Raw genomic sequence first — 12,348 nt, 5'->3', positions numbered from 1 at the left:
ATGAAGTGGTACTAAATATCTATGTGTTTGGTACATGCATGAAACATGCCATTCTTAGCTAGACATATTGCATTCTGGCTATCACAACCAAGCATTGGAGTATGTGAAGAGAGACCAAAATCCTTGACCAAACGGCCATGCCAAATAGCTTCCTTAGAAGCTTTTGTGGCTGAGATATATTCAGCCTCTGTAGTACTCAGCGCAACAATTTTTTGCAACCTTGAACACCAAGAGATAGCCCCACCAACCAAAGTAAAGATTACCCACTAGTAGATTTCCTAGTGTTAAGATCTCTTGCCATGTCCGAATCTTTAACAATCAACATAGGGCCCTTGTGGACCTTCCAAGATCCACCACCAAAAGTAGTAAAATATCCTTGCATCTAGCTACCCCATTGATAATAGACTTTTCTTTGTGCCAGGTACATATCTGACATCTTGTAAAATCAGCTCTTGGCCGTTTTCAAGGGCCAAGTGAATGATACCTACACCCTCTCTCTCACATGCATAATTGTTGCCCAAGTAATCTTTGCTTGGGCAACCTGTAGTGTATTCAGAAAATGACTCCAAAGAGGGAGTAACATGAAAAGAGGCACCGCTGTCCACTATCCATGATTGGAAGAGCCCATCATGAGCTGAAAGTAAGGCATCAATCACCTCCTTTGGTGATGTGCATATCACTTGCTGTTGCCATAACATCTACATCATTGCATGAGAGTGCAACAAGTATCTCTCCAGTGTCAGAGAGCTTTTCAATGAACACACTATATGCAACATTTGCCTTTGCAACTTCTTTTGAGAGAGAGTTGTCGTCATCTTTCTTGTCATCCTTCTTTTTCTTTCCTTGGTGTTTCTTTCTTTCTTGCTCTTTCTTGTAGTATCGACAATCATGACTTTTATGCCCTTTACGCCCTCACTGATAGCAAGTAACATCCTGTTGTTTGCCCTTGCTTTTACTCCTTTATTTCCTACATTACCCCTCTTCTTTGACTTGCCTCTAAGATGATAGGTTGAACCACTGGTTTCTCCACTAGACTTTGTTCAGATCTCCTCATTGAGGATAGAGCCCCTAACATCATCAAAGGTTAAAGCGGGGTTGTTGCTTAGTGAAACAACCAAAGACTCCCGACTATCAGGCAAAGTCATCAACAAGAAAATAGCCTTCAGTTTATCATTGAAGGGTTGAAAACCAGAGTCCTGCAACAATTGACTCAAAATGTATGTGAAAGCACTCGAATGCTCAGATGCTAGCTTAGACTTATCCAACTCCACATTCACAAGCTTGCGCATGGGATGCATTTGATTCACTGGAGTTGTGTTTTCATAAGTGTCCATCAACTTTTTTCATATGGCATAAGTTGTATCAAGACGCTTAATGTGCATAAGCACATCATTAGACATAGCCATTTTAATGCATGCAATGGCCTTCTTGTTGAGTCTAGCCCAATCCTCATCTGTCATGGGTGCAGGCTTGGTTCCAAGAGAGTATCATCACAGTCCTTGAGAAACAAAATGCCTTGCATCCTGTCCTTCCACAGATCAAAGCCAGTGCCATCAAACCTCTTGATTTCAAGAAGGGATTTAGTGTCACTGTTGCTGGAAGCATTAGGGGCCATTATTCAGCAAAGTGCCAAGTACCAATGCTGTATTTTATTACAGTAAATACCATGCTGAATATTCAGCTAATTTCAGCCCAAAATTTTAGGAAATAAGAGCAAGATTTCATCAAATACATGTACAGCAGTAGAAAGAATGACTTTCATCAATATAACTGAGATTTCAGCATACATCCCATGCATACACCACTGCAAGGTGGCTCCCACCTCAGCAATATCACCAAAAATACATTTGCAACAATCCTAGGTCTATAGATGATCACTAAGATTTCTGCAAAATGAATATTCAGCAATGCACATCCTCAATAGGAGCTGCCTAACATGTGTACTGCATACATATGTGCCCAAAAGCACTTCTGATACACAAAAACACCAAAATTCTCTGCAATTTCTTCAAAATCTCACAAGTGGGAGATAATAAACTCGAATTTCATTGCTTACAGCACCAAGATTGCTTCAGCAATGTCCCCAATGTGCCTTTCACACATCAAATTTGCCAAAATTCACAAATTTCAGCAAAAGCCCCAAAATTTCATTGACCAATCTGCCCCAATCGCATTAATTCATGTTCTCGGGAGCATAAAACAGGCAAATTTAGCAAAATATTGCAATAGCCCCGAATTTCTCAGGTCCGAATGTGAACCAATGTCAGTAAATTAGGCTTAGTTGAGCAAAATTTCATTGAAACATGAAAAGCCCCAAAAAATTTCACGGTCAATGTGCACAATTTCTGCAATTTCCACATCCAATGTCTCTGTTATGCATGAACAACATCAAATCTTGGAAAGCCCCCAAATTTTTGGGCACAAATATGCACAAATCTGAGAACCGAGCTTCCATGTGCAAACCCCCATTAGTGAGCAGGGGGACTTGCTTGCAGAAATTAAAAAAAACTAAAGAAAATCTGCCCAAAACGTGACAATTAAGGCCAGCCATTGACCTGCGCTGCCTGTGCCAGACTGAAACATGACGAGGAACCAGCTGATGACCTGTCACTTGCCTACGATTGACTGCCATTGGCCTAAAAAGCTGTCACCTGCAGCACAGCCTAACTTGTTGCCTGGTTCGCCTGGTCAAAACTGACTTATTGCCTGCCTTGCTTGGTCAAAACTGACTTGTCGCATTCCCTGCTTGGCCAAAACTGACCTATTGCCTGCCTTGCCTGGTACACGTGTCTGAAAAGGGACAACTTGACCTGTGTGAGCAGAAAATGAGCTTGAAACACTATCGAGAGATCGTCACCTGCCTCAGGAAGCATGCACACCTTTGCTGCACCTCTGATACCAATTTGTTGGGATAAAGCCAAAGAACTCTCCATCAGAAGAAATGGAGTGTAGGAGGAAAAGGCAAGTGCTGCATAGGCCTCAAATAAGGATTCCCCTATCTCCAAGGATATGTGCACTACATATCCAGCCTTGATGAGCTGATCCACTCTGCAAAGTTTTACTGCTCAATTGAGCAGGCTGGACTTCTCCTTCCTTATATTAGACCTGACCCAGAAAAAATGGATATAGCACAAGCTGGTAATCCTAGCACATTATGTGATAGCTGTTACTAGTCCACTTGAAGACAAGGTTTGGTTTCTGATATTGGTTGTGCGTCTTAAAGAAAACATTGTTATTGCTACATGGCAGTTTTTGAGTGTCTTCTTTTGATGTATAACCACTACGATTTCCCCCTTCTAAGCATAGCTATGAACATTCTTTTATGTATTTTTGTGTTGGATGTTGAAAGTCTAATAATTGCTTTGCTGATGGGCTTATTGATCCATTACTCTTGCAACAAATCTGTTTCTATTTCTTTTGGAGTAGTGGTACAGTAGCAGCAATGCATGCTGTGATGGTGGGATTACGAAGAGCAGCTGCAAATATTGCTGGAGGAACACATCATGCGTTTAGAGACCATGGAGAAGGATTTTGTATGCCTTTTTTCCTGCTTCTAAAACATCCTTATTTTTGATTTTGTTCTTTCAAGAAGACTAACGAGTACCTGTCTGAGTAAGTTGGGCTTGTTCTCTTTGTCTTTGTCAGGTGTTTTCAATGACATAGCAGTGGCAGCATGTATAGCTTTACAAAACTATCCTAGAAAATGCAATCTGGAAAACCCAATATTGGTTATTGATCTGGATGTGCATCAGGCAAGTAAGTAATTGAATGCCAAAATCTTGGTACCTGTTTTTCCTGAATCCATAGAATATAGGGATAGTGAAACTAAACAATTAAAGGAGCATGGGATAGGGAAATAAACAAACCCAGGAGAATTAGAAACAGCCAATACTAAAGAGAAAATGTATGAGCAAACAGTATAGACAACAGTGCCCCTTTCCAAAGGGGAGAGTGATGAAGGAAAGCATGCCCACGTATGGTTCTAGGAACTGCTCCTATGGTTCTAGCGCCATATGTCATATGGTGCTTTGGGGAGATAGTGTACCCACATATGGTTCTAGCAACCCCACGCCAAAGTACGGTTGTTTGACTTGGCACCAAAGTATGGTTGTTTGACATAGTCCATTGGACAGAGATGTCAATGATGAGGAAAAGAGCTGCTCTATGGAGGGAGTGAAACACAGTCCTTCGAGTAGTGGAATGTTAGAGTAGACATTGGAAGATGAAGGACAGCAGTAGAGGGCGTGAAATGTAGTCCTTGGAGCTGTTGGAGAGGAAGAAGATGATAAAGTGTGTTCTGGAAGCTCAAGTCCAACAGGGTGGCCTGCTGAATGCCAAAATGCAGCAGCAGTTAGTGGGAACTAGGCTGGAATCAATAAATGCAATAGCTGACTATGGCCACATTCTATGAGTTAGAGTGTTAGCTACAATGTTACGCTTGATTGTTTGATCAATTCCATAGTACGTCTTTCTTAGAGGAGGCTCTCGTCACCCCTCTCAAAAGAGGGGCCAGCAAAACAAGACAACAAGGCACAAAACCAAAAACAAAACTAATCAAGTAAATCATAAGAGAACACCTCGTCTGCTCTTAAACTTGGGTGGAAAAATGTACCTAAGAATAATAGGTATTGCCAACATTGTCAAAAGGCTAGCCATTCTAACAACAAGTGTTGATTAAAGGCACTAGGCACCCAACCTAAACCCAAGATTTAGATCCCCGCTCCTTAATCAAGTAACCCAAAGCCTGCCTCTCAATCGAGTAACCCCAAGCAAGGGAGGCAAGGTGGTAGCAATCAAAATCAAGGGTAGTGGAGGACTCAGACCCACACTGCCACCGGTCAACCATCAGAGCTAGTTTCACCCTCAACTCCAGAGGGCATCTTTGACTGGTTTGTAGAGACATCAAAGGATGCAAGCTGAGTCCATATTTGCGAGTCACATCCTAATGAGGCGATTGCAAAGGCCCACTCTACTTGACCAAGGGTCCACTCTACCGGATTGAACACATCTTCTCCTATTTGGATTGTGGATAGTGGAGCCACCCATCATATGACCCCTATCTAGGACATTTTTGTCTCGTGAGCCCTTGTAGTTGGGAATATCCTTTGTGGGAGCAACTCCTCGGTCAAGATCCATGGTCTAGATCACGTCAAGTTTGATACCGATGAGGGTTAGGTCTTGCTTTGCTAGATGATATGTCCCCTAGCTTGGGGTGAATCTTTTATTTATTTAGCAGCTTTGCTGATTGGGGTGAGCAGTCTTTCTTACTATGACTATAGTTGAGGTCATAGCCTCTTAGACTGATTTAGTGATTGGTCGTGGCAAGGCACAATCTAGTGGCCTCTATATGATGACCTAGTTTCTCTCCTATGATTGCCGAGAACTCCGAGTTTCAATATTTTCAGGCTTTAGCTACCACATGGAAGTCTATGAACAATGAGCACCTCCACCTTGGGTATGACTCTCTCTACGAGTTGTCATGTATCATAGGTTTATCGGTGCCCATGCTCTAATTTATGGGCACTCTCTCTATTCTTTATTTGATAAAATTGGCCAACCTATTTTGTGGTAGGACAACTCATTTATTTTTTTCTATAAAAGGAGGGAGTGTGGCCATAGTTCATTATCCATTCATGTACTTGCAGATTCTTGGTATGGAGAGAGGGAGCTTGTGGAGTGTGTGAGCCGGTGCTCAGCCATTGTACTCTTGTCATAATGGATTCCTATTTCTCGTTATATTTTGCGCATTGTCTCTTTCTTTGATCTTGTGTCTTTCATTATTCCACTGTGCATTTTGCTCTTCTAACATGGTATTAAATGTTTAGGTTATATGAAGGATGTTTGGTTGATTGAATGAGATTGCTAATGCTTGCTGCTTCTGGGGATAGGTAATCTCTTATGTTGCTTTGTGTTTGGGGACTATTGCTACTCTGATCTCTGATTGACATTGCTATTGCTTTTGTGTGATGGGTTACTTTCCATGATCTGCATTTTAACGTGTGGGCTGGCCTATGCTCTGAACGTGCTATTGTGACTTGAAACACTAATTGCTTATCGTTTCATTTGTTTGTGTTTTTCTTGTGATGTTACTTTGAGTGGTACTTGGGTACATTTGGTACCTCCAATGTTGACCTCTGTGTGTGTAGTGCATGTGCTATTCGGCCTGCATGATTGACGTGTCACGGTCATGACTTGCATTTGATTGTATGCTCCTACGCCTCTCTAGTTGACTTCAGTTGGCGTTGACTTTGTTTGATGTTGATGTTGACTTTCTTTTCGACATTGTTGACACTGTTTTCGTGCAATTTGATAGTTGTTGTCTTGGTTGTTGCTTGCCTATGGTGGCTTCGTCATTTTGATGCTTTTGACCTTGTATGTGATGTAGATTGACTTGGTCAGCTACCCTAACATATGCATATTGATATTGCCTTGTCTGCAGTAGCTGAAGAGGTGTTGATGTGGCATTGTCTTGGTGGTCGCCTGCGCTTGACGTATGGTGCCAGCTTGCTTCCATTGATGTAACGATTTCTTCTTTGTGCTTGATGTAGCACAGCTTATTGCCTCTTGGCCATCCCTATCCAATTTGGATCGTTTGTCTTAAGATTGATTCACGTGTGCCTTCTTCAATACTTGTTTGTATGTGTACCTTATACCCTTCTTTATGCTGTTTTGTTTGAGCTAATGTGTATGCAGCCTATTTACACTTCGTTTACTACTCTCTCCCAACCAAGATAATGTGCAATTACTCTTCTTTCTCATTCCACTTCATTATGATCATGTTAGCACCCTTCTCATTGAGAGATTCATAATTCCTAATATATCTTATGGAGTTGTGTCACGGAGACGTGAAGTTTTGAGATGCTTTAATCTTGCTAGTAACATTTGATTAAGTTACTAATCAAATGTGCAAGGTTGTTTAGCACATGTGATGTGCATGGCAGTTATTTCATGGAAACGGGCCAAGGACCCCGAGAATGCAGTGGGTGTTAAAGGCAAAAGTTGTGTTAAGTTATGCCAATTGGGTTTTGGTGGTCAGTTGATGCCAGGTTGGACCCTAGGACAATTGTTTGGCCATTAAGTGTCAGAGGTGACACTAGGGACTAGCATTAATTAATTAATTAATGCTAGTCTAAGGGTCAACAGAGGTTGGGAACCACTCCAAGTTGCAAATGGCCTAGCCAATTTCATTCTAGATGGGCATGTTTAATTTTGGGCAGGGTTAAAAGGGCTGAAATTCATTTTCAGAATTAATTAATTCTGAAAAATTAATTTAATGGCTGAAAATGCATTAGGAAGGCTGCCACTTGGCAAAACTTACCCATGCAACTAGGGAGAAGGTTGTTGGAGGGTGGTGGAAGCTGAATGGTAGCCATTCGGAGCTTGGTGGAGGGGGAGGAGGCGATCAGATTTGGCTCTGAGAGGCGACGATACTGATCGCGTGCCGTGATAGGACAGGGGGTAGCAGGTTTTCTCTTCCGCCTCAAGAGAGGAGGTGGTAGGAGAGGAGGGCTCGCAAGCGGAGCTGGTGTTTTACCCCCCTTTTGAAGCTGTTGGTGCCATCAGATTTATCATCAGAGCTACGAATCAGAAGATACATTTCAGCTGATTTTCTCTCTTTCTATAGCACTCTCTCATCTCCTCCAATCTATGCTCAAGTATTCTCAGCAATTCTCAGCCATGGGTAGCAGAGTACAGCCAAATTTGGTGGACAGCAGAGAGTTTACTGCTGTAAACCCTAAATTACAGCAGTAATTAGGGTGTAGCAGCCACCTTGGGACCCGTGCCATTAGTCAAAGGCATTGTACATTGAAATCAGCACCGGAAATTCGTGGAATTGTGAGGATTTCAGATGCCAGCCCATCTATTTTGAATTTGGGGCGGCATTTGGCAATTTCCCCGAATGCTTTGTTGATTATTGGAACAGCAAGGGGCTTTTGAATCAGCCAAGTAGATTGTGAAATCTCGGCTTGTAATTTATCCATCAGCAATTGAAATTAAAGAAATACTGAAAGGGGCGCCAGTTTTGGGGCCAACAGGGTGTCCACTATCCAAGTTTATGAAGGTAAAGTGAGCATTTCAGTTTATGTTCATTTGCTAATTGCTGTAATTAAGTGCTTAATCAGGTTAAACCACCCTATCTGAGAAGGAAGGCTGGTTTCAAGTTGTGGTTGAGTGTTCTTGTGCCTATCAATGCTTTTTAGAGAATGTGTTGGATTGCTTCCATCTTAGGAGGATGAATCTTTACTTTCATCATGATGTGGGAGTGGAATGTTTATGCACGCGAAGGTGAAGGGAATGATTGGTGTGGCGTACTATCATATTTGAAGAGAAGGAAGATACGACAGGCATGTTGCTACTTCGTGTGGTGGATATCATGGTCACGCTTGGTGGAGCATAAGACCACATACATGTCTACATTGTCTTGGTTTGCTTGGGGCCTACCAATGGCTTTGGTGGATGGTTCTTCTCAGCTCTAGTGATGCTGCATGCCTCACATGCTCCTAGCTAGAGGGGGCAATTGTGTGGGTGGAGAGAGGACATGTTGACGCTCTTTCGTTATTGGTGGATTTGATGTGTGTCATCGAATTCACATCTTCTGGTGATCCAAACCTTGGACTAGTGTGTCTAGCACCAAGTTCATGCTGGGACAAGTGACATGATGTATTCGTGTGTTCTTGTATGAGGGGACTCAAAGGGCATGTTGATGCTCTAGTGAAGGAATCTTGGTGTCACAGCGAGCTATACATGGAGCATGCCTGGCTATAGGAGGTGCATGGTGGCTAGCTCGACTACTTTGCTTTTAGAGAGGGCTTATGACATGTGGACTTCTTCTTCAAGGTGCTCTCTTACCAAGGTGCATCCAGCGCAGTGCATGTTGCTGGAGTATCCATGGTGCATCTTGGGTGTTCTTGTTCATTGCTTGTTCACTTGTGCTCTAAAAGAGGTGTTAGAAGTGGTTATTTCATAGGTTCATGGGAGCTCAAAGGCCTAATTTATGGGCATTCTCTTTATTCTTTATTTGATAATTGGCCAATCTATTTTGTGGTAGGGCTAACTCCTTTACTTTTGTCTATAAAAGGAGGGAGTGTGGCCATAGTTCATTGTCCATTTATGTACTTGTAGATTCTTGGTGTGGAGAGAGGAAGCTTGTGGAGTGTGTGAGCCGACGCTCAACAATTGTACTCTTGTCATAGTGGATTTCTTTTCCCAGTTACATCTTATGTATTGTCTCTTTCTTTGATCTTGTGTCTTTCATTATTCTATTTGCTCTTTTAACAGTTAGATGGTTGAATTGTTGAGGCTTTTCCATGCCTTAAAAAGTGTCTAAGGATATTTGTAGAGCTTGTTAGCTTGGAAATCAACATCACATGCCATTCCCTTAGCAGACCACACATAGAGTGAGAAGTCCCTTAGATTGGTCATGTTGATCTTTGTGGGCCAATATCCATTACCGCCATTAATGGTGTGTTGTACTTTGTTTTGATTGTGGATGAGTCATGACTACTTGAGATATACGTGGGTATATTTTTTCAAGCATAAATTCAATGCCTTCACATACTTCTCTACATGGGTGTATCTTGCAGAAAATTAGACTGGTTGTCATATCAAAATCATGAGGAGTAATAGTGGTGGTGAGTTTACCGCTCATGAGTTTTCCAAGTTCTCATATGTGCATGACATTTCACGCAAGCTCATCTCTATCAACTGTGTCTTTGAGAATGGAGTTATAGAGCGTAAGATAGAAAAGCTCGATCCTTGAGTTGATCTCTTGATTTTTGTAGGATACTGCTTTGAGGCGAAAGCCTATCCTTGAATGAACAAGGTGATTATCTAGATAGATGTAGTTTTTGATGAGAGAGATAGTGTGTAGGCCACTACACTGGTCCCCTAGTCGATACCTCAGCCTACATCATCACAGATAGTGTCGTCTAAGCCGGACCTACTACTTGCTTCTAACTCACCTGCAAAGACCATGTCTCCTCCCAAGGACCCGTTACCTCATTGATACTAGCAGACCATACAATATTTGGGGATCCTTCCACTAGATTTCATCTCGGAGAGCGTGAGAAGATCTACTTGGATTGCATCTAGTATCTCATTTGTGTCTGTCTTCGCGGCGAATTGTATGGCATATTTTGAGTGGATGAGTTGGTAGAAGACACTAAGCCTTCCCAGTGGTGTGAGGCCATGGAAAAGGAGCTTGAGAGCATTGACTGGAACGGAACTTGGACCTTGATGGTTCATCCAGACTACAAGAAGATCATTGGGACTATCTTTAGGACCAAAATGAAAGCCGATGAGACTTCGGATAAGTGCAAGGCTCACTTTGTAGTGTAAGGTTTTTGACAAAAGCATGGCATAGATTATGAGGATATCTTCACACCTGTGGTGTCATTGACATCATTCCACGTATAAGTTGCACTAGCTGCTCACCGTGGTTGGCCAATAAAATACTTCCCCTAGATCGAACTATCTCCATTACTATAAAGTAAGACAACAAACCAAGGTCTATCATCTCAAAAGTAGCATAGAGTTGAGCCTTAATTTTTGCTATGGCAGTAGAATTTGAGCGAGTTATAAGTAAATCATCTATGTATAGGAGGATATAGCTGACTCCCTTTGAAGTAATATCTCATAAGAGGTAGAATAGTATTTGTGAGTTCTAAGGCACTTATCCATCATCTAGAACCAAGACCGTGGTGCTTGCTTCAACCCATAAAGAACTTTTCACAAGCGAGATACCTTACCTTTCCGGTTAGCAAAGGAAAATTCAGGTACCTGCTCCACATAGACTTCCTTCTCCAAATAATTGTTTAGAAATGCAATTTTGACGTCCATGTGATAGGTTGGCCAACCGTAGTAAGTGATGAGCACAACCAACAGATGAAATGATCAACCGTGTAGTAAGAGCAAAGGTCTCTTTATAGTCAATGCCTTGCTTTTGTCGAAACCCTTGTACCACAGGGCGAGCCTTGTACTTGTCTAAAGTCCCATCAGTCTTTTGCTTAGTTCTAAAATCTATGTCGAAAATCAGAAGATCAACTTGGGGAGCAAGCTTTCCTATTTTATTATTAGGGGTGTGCATATAGGCACGACTCCCAACAACTCTAAAGTGGGAAACTACAAGTTGAGAGTCACAAAATGCCTCACAGAGAGTCCTCTGAGGGACACCCACAGTCGTTACACTGAACTGTTGATAGTCTCGAGCCAAAGGCACTTAGGGAGCTCTGCTCCGAACAAGGTAGAGTGTACCACGTTCATGATAGTCCGGTTCCTTCACTCTATGACTCCATTTTGTAAAGGAGAGTTCTTAGAGGTAGGCCGGCATGAGATGCCATGATCCTGTAGAAACTCGAAAAACTTGTGGGAGATGAACTCATTCCCACAGTCCCTACTCATGCATCCTACACGACGGCTTGTTTGGTTATGCACTCACAACACCCAAGCAGAAAAGTATGTGGAGACATCGGACAGAAAGTATATCCATATGTATCTAGAATGATTATCCATGATTATAAAGAACAACAATGCGCCGTTTGAGGTGGCGGTGGATGTGAGCCCACAAAGATCAACATGAATCGATCTAAGAGGCATCTTAGCTCTATGTGTAGACAGCTTAGGTAATGGGATATGGTTCTACTTCTGGAGTTGACAAGCTTTACAGATATCTGGTGATAGCTTCAGCTGTGGAAGGCCATCAACCATTTGTCGACACATGACAACTCATAAAGAGAGTTATATTTAAGATATCCTAAGCGAAAATGCTAGAGATGCTTAGTGATCGTAAGCTCCCATGCAACGGCTAAAGCTTAGAAGTGATGAAACTCATAACCCTTGGCTATTGGCCTGGAAAGAAACAATGTTATGTGGTACAGGCCACTAGGTTGTGCCTCACTGCGAGCAATCACTAAACTAGTCTGGGAGTCAAGGACCTTGATTATGGTCATAGTGAAAAAGACTGCTTGATCCAATTGGCAAAGTTGCTGAACGGATAATAAGTTCACTCCAAGCTAGGGGACATGGTATACATCATCTAGCGTAGTAGGATCCGGGCCTCGGCCAGTGGCAAAAGTGATGCGACTGTGATCTTGAATCTTGACCGAGGAGTTGTTCCCAACTCGGGGTCTCTTGGCTATAGGGGCTTGGAAAATAAAAATGTCCTTGATGTGGGTCATATGATAAGTAGCTCCATTGTTCACAATCCAATGAGTACTCGAAATACTTAGCTATGATGAGTGGGTCCTTGTAGTCACCTCATCATTAGGAGGCAATACACAGATGTGAATGAGACTTGCATCCTTAAATGTCTCTATGGAGATGATATGGGTCCCTGTAGACCAGTCAGAT

General features: G+C 42.2%; 1 protein-coding gene across 5 annotated transcripts in view; it reads left to right on the top strand.

Annotated features, from left to right (window-relative positions):
- Window positions 1-12,348, top strand: part of LOC148033264 (uncharacterized) — a 147,055-nt gene that overhangs the window by 21,346 nt on the left and 113,361 nt on the right. For 3 of the 5 annotated variants that reach the window (XM_087681151.1, XM_087681150.1, XM_087681149.1), the window contains exons 5-6: window positions 3,427-3,533; window positions 3,646-3,752. In XM_087681151.1, coding sequence (XP_087537277.1) covers window positions 3,427-3,533; window positions 3,646-3,752 — 214 coding nt within the window. Of the gene's footprint in view, window positions 1-3,426; window positions 3,534-3,645; window positions 3,757-12,348 lie in introns of all 5 variants that reach the window. The other 2 variants (XM_087681152.1, XM_087681154.1) reach the window with 1 other exon arrangement.

Source organism: Lygodium microphyllum, chromosome 7 (assembly GCF_053477565.2).
Source record: "Lygodium microphyllum isolate KBCC chromosome 7, Lygodium_microphyllum_v1.1.10, whole genome shotgun sequence".
NCBI classification, from domain to species: Eukaryota; Viridiplantae; Streptophyta; class Polypodiopsida; order Schizaeales; family Lygodiaceae; genus Lygodium; species Lygodium microphyllum.
This window is presented reverse-complemented; position numbering and strand designations above follow the sequence as displayed.